The 18,454-nt window shown below is 40.7% G+C and overlaps 2 protein-coding genes across 5 annotated transcripts in view; one reads left to right on the top strand and one right to left on the bottom strand.

The window, feature by feature from the left end:
* The first annotated feature begins 127 nt into the window (after positions 1–127).
* On the top strand, positions 128–4,943 carry TMEM60 (transmembrane protein 60). Of its 4 annotated transcripts, none has more exons than XM_076364162.1 (2): positions 128–146; positions 4,277–4,943. In XM_076364162.1, exon 2 carries the CDS (start codon positions 4,319–4,321, stop codon positions 4,721–4,723), a length of 405 nt encoding a protein of 134 aa, XP_076220277.1. In that variant the 5' UTR covers positions 128–146; positions 4,277–4,318; the 3' UTR covers positions 4,724–4,943. The 4 variants fall into 4 exon arrangements, with proteins under 4 accessions (XP_076220277.1, XP_076220126.1, XP_076220243.1 ...); XM_076364011.1 differs by lacking the exon at positions 128–146 and adding an exon at positions 213–357; XM_076364128.1 differs by lacking the exon at positions 128–146 and adding an exon at positions 905–1,107.
* A 4,711-nt stretch (positions 4,944–9,654) lies between these two features.
* The window catches only part of RSBN1L (round spermatid basic protein 1 like), a 54,504-nt gene continuing 45,704 nt past the window's right edge, over positions 9,655–18,454 (bottom strand). Inside the window, exons 7-8 of the mRNA XM_076364174.1 lie at positions 15,283–15,391; positions 9,655–15,175 (exon numbers count right to left, since the gene is read on the bottom strand). Of these exons, the coding sequence (XP_076220289.1) occupies positions 14,519–15,175; positions 15,283–15,391 (766 nt within the window). The 3' untranslated portion in view covers positions 9,655–14,518. The remainder of the gene's footprint in view (positions 15,176–15,282; positions 15,392–18,454) is intronic.

Raw genomic sequence — 18,454 nt, forward strand, 5'->3', positions numbered from 1 at the left:
GGGGGGTGGGCTCAAGGCTGAACGGCCGCCGGCCGTGAGGGGGACTGGCTGACCTTGATGGGCGTCGCCACGACCGAGTAGCTGCGGGGGGGAAGGCGGGGATTAACTTGAGCGACGTCGCCGCTACGCAGTGACAGCGGGGCGCGGTAGGACGTGCGTCCCCGCTGCCCAATAGCCAGGCCCGGGGCGGGGGGTGAGGAAGGCGGTCGGTTTCCTGTGGCGGAGCGGGCGGGGAGAGTCCGGCCGCCCCCTCACCTGCGCGCTGGCCCCACATACCCTGGCGGGAGGGGGATGCGCCGAGACCCTTGCGCGGGGAGGCGGCGGCGGCGGCGGCTCAGGGTGGCCCGGGCCCGTGCGGTAGGTGGCGGGGGCGGGAGGGGGCTTCCACCTCAGGTTCCCGCGCTGGGCCTCCGCTACGGCCCGGGGCGCTGGGAAAGCGGGGCCTCTCGGGGGGAGCCGTGAGGAAGGCCGGCTCGGCTGAGGGAGGGACCGAGGAAGGCGGCGGACCGGCAAGGAAGGCTGGAGCAGGGATGGTGATGAGGCCGGGCGGCCTGGGGTCAGCCGGTCCGCACCTCCCCTTGGCAAACGGGGGCGGGAGAGGCGGGCGGCCTCCCCGCCTGGGGCTCCGGGCTGGGCCCTTCCCGGCTTGTCCGGCAGCTGCCTGAGCCACAGCCTCGCGGGGTCGGCCCGGGCTCCCCGAGTCGCTGCCGCCGCCCGGGGCAGTGAGCGCTAGGCGATCCCCGGCACCCCCGGGGTGCGTCGGGCGAAGGTGGTCGAGGATAGCGACCGTGCCCGCCGAGACTGCATCGGTCCCGTGCTGGAAACAGTCTTCTTCAGAGGACCGCGAGAGGCTGTTGAACTGCTGTCGCAGGCTTTGCTTAGCCCGGCACCCTTGGCCGGTTTGCCGGCTTCCTCGTTCTGTTCCTCTGAACAGTTTCTGAATTTATTGTTTTTTCAGTCAAATTCAGCACTCGGGAGTCTCTGTTTTGCTGAAGAACACTAAAACAAGTGCTCCAGTTAAAGGGATGTTGTAGTTTGACTTTATTTACACTTTTAAATCTACATAGATTACCTGAACGAAGAATGCACCAATTGCAAGGAGACCTTGTGCGTACCTAACCTGTATTCATATCAGACTACTTTGAATGTACTTCTAAAAATGGGGCTGCTGGAATATTTCTTCCTAGGTGTTAAATTACTTGTACCTACTGAATCGGCTTTAAAATGTCATTTAATTGAGCTAGAGTTCTATTTAATTTGGTTTCAGTATAATATCACTTTCTGAACTTTGTTAGGCAATGTTCAAGGTTTAAATTTAAACTTACAGATCTATGTTATTATTAATACTGAGCTGAATGTCATGCCTAAGTTTCCCTCCTCTTTATTTTTTTCCTTCTGAACAGGATACAATTAGCTATTGTAATAGTCTATTTATGCAGCTCATCCCACCAAGGTCAGTAATGCTATTTAGACAGTGTTTCTCATTACTGAAAATTTTCACTTCCTGCTAATTACGAGTCCTGTAAGGAGTTGAGAGCTTTTTTTATTTTTATACTCTGCCTTTGACATTCCTTCAGTGTTTTGACAGAAGAGCTAGTTCAGACTTGTACCATATCTGCACCCTTTTTCCAGTGTTAACCGTCTTGTGATAGCTGGCCTCTAGCTGAGAATCTGCCGATAATCTCCTTTCTTTCCTAATGAGAGATGGTCAAGTGCTCCATGTAATCAAACCCTTCATCGTTATGTCAGCTGTATCCCCAGCTGTCAGCCTTCAAAATTTGGTAGCTTCCTTTACTTGGACTACAAGATCTCAAAAGTACACTCGGATTTTCTTGAGTTTTCATCAAAAAAACCCTCTAAAACTGAATGGAGCCTTGCAGTCCTGCCTGGTCTTGCAGTTACATCTCTTAATTAGGTCAAAGAAAGGCAGCATAGCGTCATCCCATGCCGAGTTCTCTGCCTGTGCTTTTTAAAATTGTTACAAAGTGGTTCTGAACACTTAGGAAAACTGAAAATCTTTTTATCAAGCGAGCAGCCTTCAAACTGAGTAGCCCCGTCTAATACACCTTCAGTAGCTTTCTATTTCCTCCAGAGACAGTTGATAGCACCTTCTTCGAGTATCTGATAACCTGATAGTTCTAACAGCATTGAATTCCTTTTTTCCTTTCAGGCCCAAGTTTCCAGTCTGTTTCTTTGGCTTCTGCTTTCTCCAGTTTGCTAAAAAGAGATTCTCCTTCTTGTAATATCTATAGCATTGATTTCTAGAACTGGTTTTCAAAAACGTTCTCATGAAAGGAATGTTGAAACTTTGTTTCAGATCACTACTCTCTCCACTTTAGCTGCAGACTTGCACTTGAGAATATTGGGAATGTTTTCAAAATACTGGAAACGCTTCAGGCAGGTCATAGTAATTGTTCTGTAATCCTCTGCACCTGCCAGCTGGTTTAGGTATGGTTCTGTAACAAGAAAAGAGCAATGCTATCTAAACCTCCTACAGTTTTTTGTCTGCTTAGCAATTAAGTCTTACGTTAGTGTCACTGCTAAGCTTCACCCCCTCCCAAGGAGGGGGTCTCGGTTCCACCCTGCCAGTAGCTGGCTTTCACCAGACCCTTTGGTGATCTGAGCAGAACTGAGACAGCAAAAAGCAAACTACAAAAATCCTATTTTAAACTTTTTTTTTTTTGTGCTAGTTCAGCTCAAGGAACTGGCCTGCTCTGGGTCACGCAAGTGTCAGCCCTAACACAAGGGAGGGGATGCACTGACAGTAACTCCAATTTAGATTATTTTAGGCTAAACTGGATCTCTTCCTTAAGAGAAATCCCACTACTATCCACTAAATCCAATCCATTGACACTTCAAACCCAGACTGAACAAAAAAGTAGGTCTGTTGAACTGTGTATCGGAAGACACAGATTTAAATTGTAGGACAATTTTAGTGGTGTACAAAACTGTTATCCCCTGGCTCTAATGTAGCAGGTCATCTCCTAACCAGTTAAGCCAGCAGCTTTTACTTCTCTCCTGGTTCCGATGCTTATCTGAGCACAAAGTTGGTTCGACTTGCTAATCTGGCAAAAAACAAACCCAGTTAAAAAGAAAAAGGTGCTAACAGATTTCTGCTCATTCGGTGAGTTTAATAGGCTTAATCGGGTGATCTTGTGAGCATCAGTAATAAGACAGAGGAAGCAGCAGCTTGTGGCCAGGGGCACTGAGGAGACAGAGGGGAAGCAGGTCTTGCCCTTCCCTCATGGCATCTGGTGGTGAGGATTAGATGCTTCAGAACACATCATCTCACTTTCAGTAATTTAAATATTTTTGTAATCTGGAACAAATCAAAGCTCAGTTTCTCATTTCAAGTGGAAGAATATCGGTGTTCTAAAGGGAATTATCAAACTTCTAAAAATCTCCATTTTTTTAAATAATTAAGAAACCTATCTCGGCACTGTTTCACTGGTATGTATTAATTATCTGTCTTTGTAGCATGAAATCTTAAAGAAGATCATAGTTGTTCTCACCCCTGCTTTTTACACTAGCGGTGAAAGGCTTCTGGCAGACGCAGTGGCAAAGCCTTTCAGTTAGGAATATAAAAACTAACTTTTACGACTGTAGGGGCAGATGCACTTGGCCTTGTTTTTCTTTCGTCATGACTACATAGAAATTTGAATATACTACCAAGCCAATAAACCTAAATAGCGTTCCTGTCAGCCCAGTGCCCGCATGCTTGAGATACCTGCCAGAAAGCAAACATCATCCATAGCTTTTAGTAGTTTTAAGATTGCTGCTTGACAGAAAGCGGTAGTAGTGCTTACTGGCTCAATTTCAGCCGCAGCTCTGCAGACTACAGGATCTTTCAGATGGTTTATTACTTGTGCTTGTTAGCTGGTTTACATTTTACTATGAGTATTTTGTTACGGAGAGAGAAGCGTTAACCGTGAGGGCCTCAGTACTGGAAGAAAATGGATCTAAACATATTCTTAGCATATTAAATGAGTCTGACAGCTAGTTTAGGATTAAAGCATAATTTGTTTCACAGAACAAATTTAGATTAAGGCAGTTTGCACAGCTGACTTACAGCACTTAAACTGAATGGTGGACAGGACCAAAACAGAGTGCTTCACCGAGGACAGTAGTTATAAAAGAAATGCTAGGAAACGGTATGTAGGTGAGGTTAGAAGGGGTGGGAAACCAAGAACAAGAAATTGGTCTCCTTTAAGGAATATGCCTAATGGTTGTGCAGTGACATCTTTTGATGCCTTCCCCCTCTCTTTTGTTTTGTTAGGTTGTTGCTGACAGCGAAAGACTTCCTCTCAAAGCTGTTTAAATGAGAATGTCCCTGGCGCAAAGAGTACTACTGACATGGCTTTTTACGTTACTCTTCCTGATCATGCTGGTGCTAAAGTTGGATGAGAAAGCACCATGGAACTGGTTCCTCATTTTTATTCCAGTCTGGATATTTGATACTATTCTTCTAGTTATGTTAATTGTAAAAATGGCTGGACGTTGCAAGTCTGGCTTCGACCCTCGCAACGGCTCCCAAAACATCAAGAAAAAAGCCTGGTATCTCATTGCAATGCTATTTAAGTTAGCCTTCTGCCTTGCCCTCTGTGCTAAATTGCAACGATTTACTACGATGAAACTAGCCTATGTATTTATCCCTTTGTGGGCCTTGCTTATTGGGGGTATGATTGAACTTGGATATAATATCTTCTATGTACGAAGAGACTAAGCTATACTATGTGGTTTTCGACGCTGAGATTGGTACCAAATTACTGGATTATTACACCTTTGCCACAAACTTGATCTCCAAATTAGAACGCCAAATAAGAAATCAGTCATACTGGAGACTTTCTCTAAACCAGGCTGAAGACTGAGAGTAGACTTGTTCCACTTTTTATTTTAGAACTGTCGCATATGCTCTTGTAAATAAAAGTATTTGTTCAACGTAAGCTGTTGTAATATGATTGCTGTTGTTATTTGTTACATGGAATAAGATACAGGCTCTCACATGCAGGTAGAGGATCTTCTCAAAGGAACCACAAATGTTCTACCCCAGAGCATTCAGCACACTAGGTAATCCTTGGAAAGAGGACTTAAGTTTTCTACTACTTATGCTGTCACTCAAGAAATAACCAGTTAACAGTAATTTCTGTAATGTGCTAAATTTGCTTTAACAATCAGTAACAATTGATAGCTGCCAAGTAAGAGCAAAAACGGAATAAAGTGACTCAGCATTTTCTTTTTGACAGTGAGAATCCATGTCCAGTCTGCAAGACTAAAAATAAGCACTGTTTTTTAAGCTGCTGAAACAGGCACTAACCAGTATGTTTACTTAAGGAAAAAAGCTAGTAGCTGAACTGTGCCAGCAGTCCAAGATCCAGAGAAGAGAGAGACAAGGGTGATTACCTTTCCAAGCGAGAAATCACCAGTGCCATGAAAGCCTGAAGCTGCAGGGTGAGTTCTGTAACGCTTCTGTACCTGCAGGAACTGGTACTTTAACGAGGATGTTTTTTAATGCCCTAGTGTATTAAATCTCTGGGGGATTGGCTTTACAGAGTACTGGCAACTCAGATGTGAGTAAATGAACTTGATTACAAGTAATAAATGCCATGAATGGGACTTCTGGGAAGAGCTGGAACCATTTTGTGGACTGAAAGTGCTCTTCTGGGAGCTGCGATAACACCAAACTCTAATGTGAAAGTTGCCTAGGAGATGGTTAACGTGCATGCTGAAGGGATGGATCCATTTACATTTTCTAGGTAGGAAAGAATGTATAGTGACTGAAAAGAGCGCAGGAGAAACAGTCCAAGGTAACAGGAAGTGACTAGATCAAAGTGTCTCACAAATAAAAATTTAATTAGGTACATTCAACTGTACTTGTCCTTTAAAAAAAAAAAAATCTTCCTGAAGCATTTGGATTTTCCGCTTGCTGTTCGGTCACACAGATGTGGGCATACATACATGGGAACCATATTGTCAGACTGCCGAAAGGGCTTTACCTAAGGGAACCACCTGTTCCAGTCTAGGGCAATGGGTCTCAATTCAGAACATCAGGTAACAAACGAGCTCTAGAAAGAATGTGAGTCATGTTTGCTTCAGAGCAGTTGACTGTCCTGCCTTGCTAAAGGAGAAACCAAGGAATGACAAAAAAAAGACAGAAAAAATCTTTCTAATCATTAGCTGTTAAAAAAATGCAAAATATTTATAACCCCTTTATTATAATGACATGTCAACTTTTACTAAGCAAATCCATGTACTCAGCCCCAGTTTACAAGCATCACATAACCGTATGGGGAGCTGAAACTACCATCTAGAAATCTTTTTTTCCCTTCAGTGCCTATGAGGAACAGTTCTTTTTGGGAGGTGTGTATCTATTCCCTACTTCATTCTGAAAAATACTTCACGGAAGGACCTTGCTATGTGTTTGAGAGACTCTTTGCCCACTCATAGGTTCCTGTGAGGAACTGGCTTCCTTCACCATCTTTGTGACTTTCCCAAATTAAAATGGCGCTTGTGTTTAGGGGGGAGGGGGGCAGTGTCCATCTCAGTGCATGCTCTCGGGCCTGCTGAATACAGGAGAGGGGGGAGCAAGCACACCCATATACATGCTCTGCTTAAGTACACATATGTGTGTGCATATATACAGTATAGAGAACATGCTTAATTTGTACATCCAGTTTAGGTTTCTTAAGCAGTTCTTCAGTTCTGTCAAATGGAAACTAGGGTCACTGAGCTTCCCTGGATGCAGTATTCCAAGGCAAACTAGACCTTTTGTGGAATTTTTATTGGGATGCTTGAAAAATTTGGAAAAGAAAGAGCGTCTAAAGAACTACCTCTGATTAAATCAAGGTAAACTTTGATGAACCACTTAACAAACATTGCCACAAATACATAACAGCATTTAAGTGCTTCAGACAAGACAAATACACACGCGCGCACACACACGCTCCTCTCTATTTGATGTTAACAGATCATTGTAACTTAACACAGCAAATGATGGGAGAATAAGAACTAGCCACATTAGGACTTGGTATATTATTAGCAAGATGGGCCATGAATGGTGACTCTGCCCCCTTAATAAACCCCTTCTGTTCCACAGATGTGACAATTATCTGAAAGTTTGGCATCTCTAATTAACTCAAATCAAACACAGTTGTTCCAAATCTCCTTTTAATTGCTGCCTCTAATTCAATACAAAAAGACCAACAATTGCAGTGTTTGGGTTGCAGGTTTGGGTTGGGGTTTTTTTGTTGTTGTTTTTTTTAAAGGTTTACAAACCTTGAAATAAATGACAGTGATTTTGAAAGCTGAAGCAGACGTTTCTTTCTGGTGTCCTACAGAAGTCACACACAAATTGATTTCCTTTAGCACAAGATGTTTTTAGGGGACAGCCCTTTGGAAGCGTTCAACTTAGTTTGCAAGTTCCCAGTCCTTACAGAGATACTTTGGCAAGAGGAATATCCCTTTTGACTTAGGATTTCCTATCAGATTTAACTGACCTAAACGGTGCCGACACCTTTGTACATGCAGTCTTGCTTTTTTTGTGGCATCAGAGCTTCCATCAAAAGGATTTATGACACAAAGCACACTGTAGCCAACTGTGACCTTTCCAGAGGTTGTTGCAGGAATTACCGCTATTCATCATTACCCCCTTCTCAAAGGCACTGTTCACGGCTTTGAAAGGGAGCGAGTTCTCCTCCCGCTTTTTCTTCGGTCTACAGACCAATGGGACTGATCCTCATTAAATAGAACAAAGCGAGTGAAAAGCGGATTTGATGAAGGTGGCTGGGAAAAGGGGAAGTTGATGCTGAGATGGCTCATACCGATCTGAGAGATACAGGCAGAAGGAAATGACGATCCAAGTACGCAGCGCACTAGAGAACACCTTGTCTCAGTTACCTGCAGCAGCTGATGCAGGGTGTGGAGGAGAGAACTTTGCCTTCAGCGGCTTTGTTTTAAAATGCAATTCAAAAGCTTGCTGTTCCGAAATGAAACTGGAAGTATTTATCGTACATTGATGAGATAGATATATTGTATACATAATATATAGATATATATTGTAAATGGAGATATATATTCAACATCATTTACTTCTCTTCAAATCATTTATACAAGCTTGAACACTTCAGCATGCATTGCGAGTATCTACTTTTCTCTGATTAAGGAAAACACTCAATGCACATGTGTGAAAGGTCATGAAACTAAAATTTTCAATTACCTATTCATACGGCTTTTCTTGATTTGTCACCATTTTAGAAGAGTATCCAGTTTTCTGTTCTTTTTATACTTGAAAAATACCATTGTGACACATACATCCCCACCTTCAACAAACTTTAACCTACATGCTCTAAGAACGTGTGTACACGCATCCAAAACACATTGCTAGGCATGGGCGACAGTATTAAAAAATTAGCACAGGACAAAGTTGCACAATGATTTAAGAGATGGAAGCAGTATCATTTTCTGACATACATGCAGAGCAGTACAGAAACAAAATCCTAGAGTAACCTCATGGAAATTTTCACATTGCCCAGTTTAAAAGTTGGGTGACACAAAGGTATTGATGAAAATGAAATTTATGAGACACTCAGAGACTCAGAATTCTAACAACATCAGGCGTTGCCTATTTTAACGCCACTGTATTTTGGGAACAACCGACATGGCTTTTCAGCAATAAAGCTCCTGAATAACTGCCTCCTCAGAAATAAGTTCTTTGAATTCATTAGGACGGAAAGCATAGCACTATCATGTAACACATGACACTTTTTTTTTTTTCCTTTTTAATTAAGATTGAGGTAAAAATAACTATGCTGAGTTGGAAGAAGAGTGTTTGTACCTTTTCATTGTACCTTTATTGTTCTAAGGTTTGGATGGAGTCAGTCTCCCATATGGGCCTTTTAGACCTGAACAGGCCTGGGCATCAACCTGCTGCTGCTGAAAAGCATCAGGCTTTGTGGACTAAGGCAATTTAAGGAATCGCTGCAGTTGGACCACTAGAGTACTATTCAAGATTAATTTGACATTTTCTCCTTGTACTTGTACTGAAGTTGGATAAAGAGTAGAAAAATCTGCAACTCAGTAATGCCATTTCCTTCAGTCTGCCTTTTCGAACAAAACCAACATCACGAGCAGGCAAATGTAAAAGAAGTCTTCATACAGCACAGAGTGACAGCGTAAGAGCAAGAAACTGGGAAGAAATGAGAACCCAAGCTTAGCTTACCTGTGTTTTTATCTCAGTGCTCCTTTTGAAGTTTATGAAGAAATCACTGCTAAAAGATATTTTTTAGTCTAAGAATTTAATTTCTGATATTAACAAAAGCTCTCAGCGGCACCGGTTAGACAGACAAGTACCGGAGTGTTATTGCATGCTTAGGCTATAGCTTTAGCAATCTTGACTTATGCTACAGTAGTATGACACACACAGCTCTAATCCTCAAGGTTTTCTTCTTCTGGAGACACTTATGGAATAGCTTTCTCAGCTAACGGCCCTATTTTGTCTCAATACAACCAGATAAAAACACTGCCATGAAAAGCATAGTCCTTAAAACACAGGCCTAAGCTCTACCAAGCATTGCACTTTCATTCAGGTAGACTGGAAATTAGTTGGTAAAAGAAAACAGAATATCAAGATAGTTATTGAAAAATAAAACTTGATGAAAATCAAAGTTTAAACTGCTGTTTTAATCAATGTTTTTATCAGAATATCATAACTGTACACCAAATATTAAAGGACTATTTAGGACTAATGCCCTCGTCAGTAGGCTCATCTACCAGCATGACCAGAACATGAGACGATCAGTGTTCAGCTGGCACTCAAGTACAGCACAGCTCCAAAGCAGAGGAAATATTAGCATCACAGCACAAACAGTGGTTAGAATATAGTACACTGGATTTGCAAAGCAGTATCCCTGATGATTCTAACAGAAACAGCAATCTAGACGTTGTGAAGTTAATCACTGCTTCTGAACAGAACACAAAATAATCTGCATTTCTAAGAAAAATGAAATGAGTGACTGATGGGAATCAAAGTTTCCCAAATTTTCCCATGTATGCTGCAAACTCAGTGGGATCTGCACAAAATATCAGTATCACCTATTACACAGTTTTTAAAGTGCATTTCATCCATTTGAGAAAGTAATAAAATATCAGTTGAACACAGTGACTCACAATCAGAGAAAACATTCTCAACAGCATCACTGACAGCGAAGCACAGACCAGTGAAAATTTGTCCTTTCCGTTTCCAACGTGTGTACATTCACCGTAAGGTAACAGGCGCTGGTCTGCCTAAGGACAAGGTTCTCGACATACCTGACCACTAGAAAGAAAAGGAATGAAATTACACTTGAGAAGCCTGCAAAGTTCTTTTGTCGCTGGATCAGAATCAGTACAGTTTTCACCCTAGTAGGGTCAGGTGGTAGTCTGCTATCTCACAACAGTTTATTTTGCCAATGAGCATGGAGAAAACATGGATTTATTTCAATCAATTCAGCATCCTTATTCACATGCAGATATTCGAAAACAGTCATTTTGATCAATGAATATCAGTCCTGTGTTTCTTGGAAGACTTATTCCGTTTCCCAAATCTGTAATGTTCGGATCCGTTTCACAGCATTCTACTATTTTACGTCTCCATTTCCTACATCATTTGCAATGCCAACTTATTTACTGTGCACATGTATATCTGCTTAAAAATCAATTTTATTTATCACCAAGGAATTCTTTCACAGATGAATACTTAAATCATCACCCTCTGAAATAATACTTTATTTCTAATACTAGATAGAATTAATATTTCAGTTAAAGAAGTATTGAAATATTCACTATAGTAACAAGGAAGGGAAAATCTGCATGCCAGCAGTACCTGTAATGAAAATGCTGTTTCAGAGTCAATCTGCAGGCATTTGGAGGGCTGGGGGATGATACAACACTGAGTAACACTTGTATGTAACACATGAAGTCAGTTGCCAGTGAAATGCAAAAGATTCAGTAAGTTAAAAAAAAAAGTAGCTACCACCTTGAAAGCTATTAGTAGTGACAGTAACAATGCAATTCTTCGCTACCCACAAATATGGTACCAGTATCTAGGAAAACATGTCTAAATTTCTGCACATCATGTCATTAACTGGAGCACCACTGCAAACGCACAGATGTCAACGCCATGGCAGTACAGGCAATAGGCCTCAAGCAGATTTTTCCAATCTGCAGAAGAACAAGGGCCAAGAGAGACAACTAAAACACTGGAGATTTCAGCCAAAGTAACAGAAAGATTTATATATAACTGAAATCCAGGGAAGGGGAAAAAGCAATAAGCAAAGACTGGTTTCAGTACATCAGAAGGCATGAAAGATTTATTGCTGAAGCAAAAGTCTGAATACGAAGTTGTACGCGGCAGGAACAGAGGTTATAGCATAGGACCACTGGAAACCAAAGCAAGACCTTTGTCAGACTAATGAACAATTTGGGAGCCGAAATTCTCAGAAAAGGTACTCCCCTCTTAAAGAGCAACCGCATCAAAATGAATACTCCACAGGTAGACGACAAAAAACTTGGTGATTTTTTTGTTTGGTTTTGTTTTCTTTTTTAAAAGCAAAGAAAGAAGTATACAATCATATAGCCAGTCAACCCAGAGTGTTTACACCTTTGAGTACAAAGGGAGTTCTGGTAGCCATTGGTAATCCTGGTATTGTTCACATTCCGTCTGCAAGGAATTGTATAAAAATGAGAATCTAGTATGTCTCAAAAATAAAGGATGCAAAAAAAAACTGCAAAAACTGCCACTTTTTTTTAATCTCTTAAAATTCTGAAAGTGATTAAAAAAAAGAAAAAAAAAAAAGGGTTGAAGATATAGGCAGTTTAGAAGCAAAATTTCAGAACCAAGACATACCTGAGCAGAAGTTTGAGGCCTATCAGCCAAGACCGCTGAGCAGGTCTTCAAAAGGAAACAGAGTTCTACTCTTAAGTGTAAAGTCATGTTTGCTAAACCATTTTCAAAGATTTATTTTTCCAGACTGGACAGGGCCTATGATGCAGAAAGTTGTTTGCTGTCAAGGGGTATGTATACACTTCAACAAAATCTGGCAGAATTAAAAAAAAAAAAAAAATACTTGAACCAGAATTAATGATCAGCATACGGATCACCAGCATACAAATAAGATTTTTTTTTTTTTTTTTTTTAAGTAAACTAAATGTATGTTTGTTTGTTTCAGAAAAAAAAAAGCAGTGTCTGGCAAGGCTGGTTTTGATAAAGCTGGAGCCTTCTGCTAACCCACTTGGAAAGCTGCACGCTTCGGTGCAAACTACAACCTGCAGCTCTTCTCTTCTACTGTTCTCCAACGGCTGGCACAGAGAACGGGAATGGAAGGCTACATAATTGCGTACAGATGTTCATAACGCCAAAGAGATTACGGGTGGAAGTTTCCAGATAATCCAGAAAACACAAAGGGAGCTGAGACCACATTTCTATCAGGAAGGCTCACATTCTTACATGAACCGATTAGTTTTTCAAATCAGAATCTGCTAGAGTAACAACTTACCATGTCACACATGAATCATTTGCTCATGGCGTGAGGGGAAAGCAAGATCCCTGAGGCTGCAAAACTGGTAGTAATCTCTTAGCCAGCGTTAAAGAAAATAGCAGTAAGACTTAAGGACATATTAGCCACATCCAAGAGATTCACATTTCTATTGCTTCTCTAATACATAATTATGGCTATGTAGGAGTAATGTTTAGCAATTCAAATATTGTTTTACTTAATAATTCCTTGACAGACCTATTTTAGATCTAAACAAATCAGGGCACTCATCCGTTAAATGGCTGATTTTAGCGCCCGGTGTAAGTACGCAGTAACATCTTGAATTTTAACAAACATAAGCAAAAAACGTTTGCAACAAAAGGGCCTCAGGTAGTTGAATTAGACGTCACCTGGAAATCACATTGTCCTATTGCTACACACGAAGCCAAAGTGATCACTAAGTGCATCAAAGATTATAAACTGGATACGTAAGGACGTACAGCTTTCAGAAAGTTATAGGGAAAAACACACAAAAAAATAATTCAGAGACACAGAGGGCTGTGGAAATAACAACAGGCCTAGGATCTTAAGTTTTAAACACTTAGTTGAAAGACAGGCTGTAGGGCAGTTTACTGCTATTTGTAGCTACCTGAAAAAGAAATATCATTCAGATGTGTTTGAACTACACAGTAATATGTTACACAAAGAATTAAATAAGTTAAATGACAGAGTTTTTGCAATTACCACATCAGATGCTAGCTAGCCTCGAAATCCTCTTCCCTCGGAACACAGTTTAAGAGAATTCAAGCGTTCCATAGGCAGGGAGAGAGGAGAACAGTTAACTTGAACGCCACTATTATTTTCTTAATTAAACAACTCTTGCTTCCAAACTGGGACTCATGAGGAATCTTCCTACTAGACAGATTGGCAAGTATCTTTATTGCCTGGCACTATCAGCATAGGGAGCAATTCAAATCCAAATGTGTCTCAGTGAATTACAGGTCACTGCTAAAGTTGAGGCCTTTACAGCTTGGTAAGTAGCCATTTAAATACTCTTTGTTTTGATTTTAGTCAGGTAACTGATTTAAGTTGAGGGGGGTGGCCGCTGTTGTTTTTTTTAATGTGAAGTGGAACTGTCTTAACTGTGGCTTGAGCAGGGGGAAGAGGTAAGCACAGAAGGGAGTTTGCTCCCTTGCACCAGCTCATCTAAAGAGAGCGCACAGTTACTGGTAGCACTCCTGGAGCCCACTGGGTGTCCAATTGTCCTCCACAACAGGGGAAGGTTTGCCTCCCTGTTCCACATTAACATCTGACAGCAGGAGTTTGGGGAGTGCCTCTAGGGAGCAACTGTAAGGAACCCTGTGAAGGGAGGACTGATTTTGCCTTCTGACTAATCTTGATTTACAACGAATGCCTCAGCTCTACCTCAGTTTGCTACAGCTCCTCACCCCACAACAGCGTAAGGGCATCCTATGCATTAGTGCAGGTAGAAACATAACCATTTAGAGAGGCAGTTTAACTGAATTATTTTTTGCAGACCCAAAAATAAAACCAATCTGTTATTATGAACCTTTATTAAGCGGCTCACATTTCAGTATAAATCACACTAAAAAGATTTTTAAAAAAGATATTTACACTACAGTGCTGACACATTTAAAATGAAAAAATTGATATAAATAAGCTCTATGGAAAAGCCTGGAATTGTCAAAAAGAATTCTGGCTCATCTTACAAAAAATATATATGTTAAATGTCAGCTCTACTCTAAAACCTACAACTCAAAATTATTTAAAGACTTCTTTATGTTAAACCTGCAGTGTTTACAGTGCATCTGGCCCTAAGTGCTTTGATACTTCACAGTTATGGACAGGCACTGAGGAATGTTACAAAGCTACATAACTATTTTCTGTAACAGATGCGAAGGCAAGTCACAAACTTGCCTCACAGAATTTATGAATCTTTACATTATTACATCATTAAGTTTAAAAAGGAATTTAAAATCATATATACAAATTTAGCACAAAAAATCATCCTCTCTTTGTCCATGCAGTTTTGGATATGATGAACTATGTTGTCTTGTATCATCTGGATGTATGTGACCTCCAGGGCATAACTTGCCTTGTAAGTCCTTGTTGCCAGGTTCAAATTTAGAATCCATTTCCAACTTAAATGCCGTCAATTCAATGTGATCCAATCTAGTCTGAACATTCTGGCCCCCAATGTCATTAGGTGCTACTGTCTTTTCAGCGAGATCAACATTCATGGGTTCTTCTTTTATTCGGTGAGATGCAATAGGTTCATGTTTTATCGGCATAAATTCCTGCTGCAGATACTTCGTCTGTAGAGCATCTGAAAATTTGGTGTCTTCGGAGGTATTTTTGCTCATCGTACAAATTCTGCTGTCAGTCTGAAGCCCAATAACCGAAGACTTGGGGTCTGTAGAGGTCCCTGCTTCAACAGTACTTGTATTTTGAGAAAGTTCTTCCTCTGAATGATACAGCTTGAGCCGGATGTGCCAAGCCAAACTGCACACAGCTGAAACTGTTTTGAACTGGTGCACAACATTCCTTGGGATAAAATAAATGTCATTATCGAATAATTGAATTCTGGCATATCGAATGCCTTCCCTTCGCAGTTGATTAAGTTTTGCATCATCAACCCACTGGACACACTGGAGGAAAAAAATGAAAAAAATGGAAGAAAAAAAAAAGGAGGGGGGGTGAAAACTCTGATTTAGGACTCGGAGGTCACCTGATCAACAGTTCATAGCATGCTTACCTGTGAGAGTGGAGGCTCATGCAAATCTAATTGCATTCGCTGAACTACCTCTAAGAAGTCTTCAGCATGAAAACAAATTACATCTTTGGTTATACGAGGCTGCTCAGACCTACAGAAGAATTGCAGAGTCAGAGGCTGAAACTAACATGCTACGGAGAATAATAAAGAAAATTTGCAAGCAAGGATAAAGCAAATGATAAAAAAAGCAACAATTCTAGCATAACCCACATTTTGAAGAAAAAAGGTTGACTAAAATCGGTAATTCTAAAACACAGCCTCATTAAAACTGGTTAAATGAGTTAACCACAATTTCTTTACAGATGATAGTAAAAGCAGCAATGAAAGGTCAACAAAACTCACCCATTTTTAATTGACCTCTGTCTGCCTTGATGCTGAAAGGCAGACGCCCCAGATAAGTTGGGCTTACTCTGTCAACACTCTACCATGATACTCCCATCAGGTACCTCAAAGTATGCAGCAGTCTGACTAGTATTATGGAAAACATTGCTTAGTAAGTTAGCCTCAAACACCTTGTTCAGAGTTAGCAGTAGAGCTGAATCTACATTAAGCTGCCACAATGCTAGCAAGCAGCAACTACTGGCATCCTCCACAGAACATCCCTTAAAAACACATTCCTATTTATGCTCACTAGAGAGCTACAGAAGAGCAAAGTCTGAATTAGGGTTTGTCTCTGTATTTAAACTGTTGGGAGAATTCACCTCTTGTCCCACATGTCCCCCAAAGAAATGCACACCATTTAGATAATTCCTCTAGAGACAGTATCTAGAATTAGCTAACAAAAGGCAAAACCAGCTATGATCCTTATCACTTTCTGATCCAAAAGCCAAACTCAGTTCTTCAACGGAAACATATAAAACTAAGCTCCATGTGTTTGTTTTTGAGGGATGTTTGGTTTTTAAAAGGTTTTTTTAAAAGTGTGGTGATACGACGATTTCATTTACATAGGATAAAGCTCACACTGGAGTGGTTTTGCAAGGAAAATTTATCAGCCAGAAAGAGCCTGGTTGATGACTTTCTTCCTTCATCCCCTGCAGAGTCCTCCCAGGGCTGACACCTTCCCCTGCAGCTGGCTGCTGTGCAGTAACAGCACACAGGCTGCGTGTCCAGGCGCTACTGAAAGGAACCACAGACAACCGGGTGTCCTCCTGCCTCTCTCACACCCACAGGGCCGGGCTGGCTCCTGCCGCCCCACCGGGCAGCCTTCCCCCCGGCCCCACGCCCCGCTCCTGCTACCTCCACCCTTGTGTCAAACAGGGCCACGAGTTCAGATTTACTGGGGCCCGGGGGAGGAGCTGATGCAACAAAACAGTTTGATACATTTCAGGATTTATTCAATGGATGTTCAAGCACTCTTTTTTAAAAGATTATAATCAAGTAGTTCTTTTGGTTTTTATATATATGGTGTAATTAACATTCTAAGAAGCAGGCAGTGATGTACAGTTTATTTGGCTTTTTAGACTGACAAGACATTTTTATTTAGGTCATGACCTCAATAAAGCAAAAAAATAACCAGTTTGAGGCTATTTTCAGGGGGAAAAATCCCAGATCAACTACTGAAAGTACGCTAGGGAGAATTTTCAGACCACCTATTTTACTTCCAATTTTACAAAGATTAAAACGTCTCTCTGTATTTTGGTCTATATGCTCCTGAAGAGGATTTAAGGACTGAAAGCAAAAAGCTTACAAGTGGCATAAAAGAAATATTAGCTATGTTAATCTACTTTTTATAATGCAGTTATGGTTTTGGTTTTTTTTTTAAGAATACGTATCTGCATCTGGAGTTAACAGTATTTGTAAATGAAATTAAGAATTAAAATAAATATTATGCAAGTATAATTAAAATAAATAGTATGCAACAATACTTGCATACTAAAAGAACTTCAATCCAAAGCAATGTTTTCACAGCAGTGTCTACTCTGTTTTACACATTATACAGGACAAAGTATAGTTAATGATTTTTTTAAAATCATTCCTTTTCTCAGTCCCTACATATATGTGCAACAGTATGCATTACCGAATCTGTGCTGCAATTCTGTCACAAAACATGACACTCCTTTTGCAAACAGAGAAAAATTGCCAGATTATTTTTAATTCTGCATTTGCAGATTTGATATTTCACACAACTCTTGAGATTATATTTTGTAAAACCTAAAGTTTGGGGGGGGGGGGGGGGTGTCCCTTCACCCCCCAAGCAAAATAGTAGCAGGCTAGTTCAGTTAGATGTCCAAGACGACATGCTTCATTATCATAAGCCCTGATTAGTTCTCTTCAGGTAAGTACAGCGAAGTGGCTTTTCAAAATTATACAAAAAAGTGAAAAGGGAAAGGAGAAATTATCATTGAGGCCAAATCAAGCTTGAAATACATGATTTTTATTGTGCTATGATTTTCCTCCTCTACATATGTCAGTCCCAAATTTGTTATTCTGCATTAAAAGATACATTCAGTCCTTACACTGAAGTGAAACACTGATAGTTACCTTCCTCCCCCCCCAAACTGAAGTACTTTCAAGTTTGTTGGGCAGTTCTGCCTAGTTTTGCCTATTTTCAGATCACTTTTTAATCTACACAGTTTTTATTTTGACTAATTCCATTCATTTTCCCAAGTTTAAAAGGAGTTTTAAAGGAGGTTGAACAGACACCCTTTTCCACAAGTTCCAAAGTATGAAAGAAGATGATGGTTTAGATCTGAAAAGCAAGAAAACTTAATGTAAATGAACATGTAATGATTTCCAAGGGAGGAGGATCTTGTTATGAAGGTGTATAGGGTGAGAATGGGAAGTTCCCACACACATTTAAATTACTATCAATTTAAATTCTTATTAATTTCCACAGGCACGCAAGTTTGGAGGGTGGGGTTTTGTTTTTGTTTGGTTTTTTTACTTTCTTTGATAAAGCTTTGAGTCTCTCTCTCTCATATATGCAAAGTGTAATTTAAAACAATCGGATCTACACAGTATCTCAGCTCTTGCGCTGCTACCACTGCTCAGTCTTAATTCACTCCAGCTTCTCACAGAGCAAGCAGGAAGTTTAAGGGTCCAGCTACCATCAAACTGAAGAGGAAGTAAACTGCAAAACCTCAGAGCCCACAGTAAAAACACATTAACAGCTGAACAATCCAGTTGTTCACCAACGGCAATTATTCAGTTTTCT

This window comes from Aptenodytes patagonicus, chromosome 1 (genome assembly GCF_965638725.1).
Source record: "Aptenodytes patagonicus chromosome 1, bAptPat1.pri.cur, whole genome shotgun sequence".
Classification (NCBI taxonomy): Eukaryota; Metazoa; Chordata; class Aves; order Sphenisciformes; family Spheniscidae; genus Aptenodytes; species Aptenodytes patagonicus.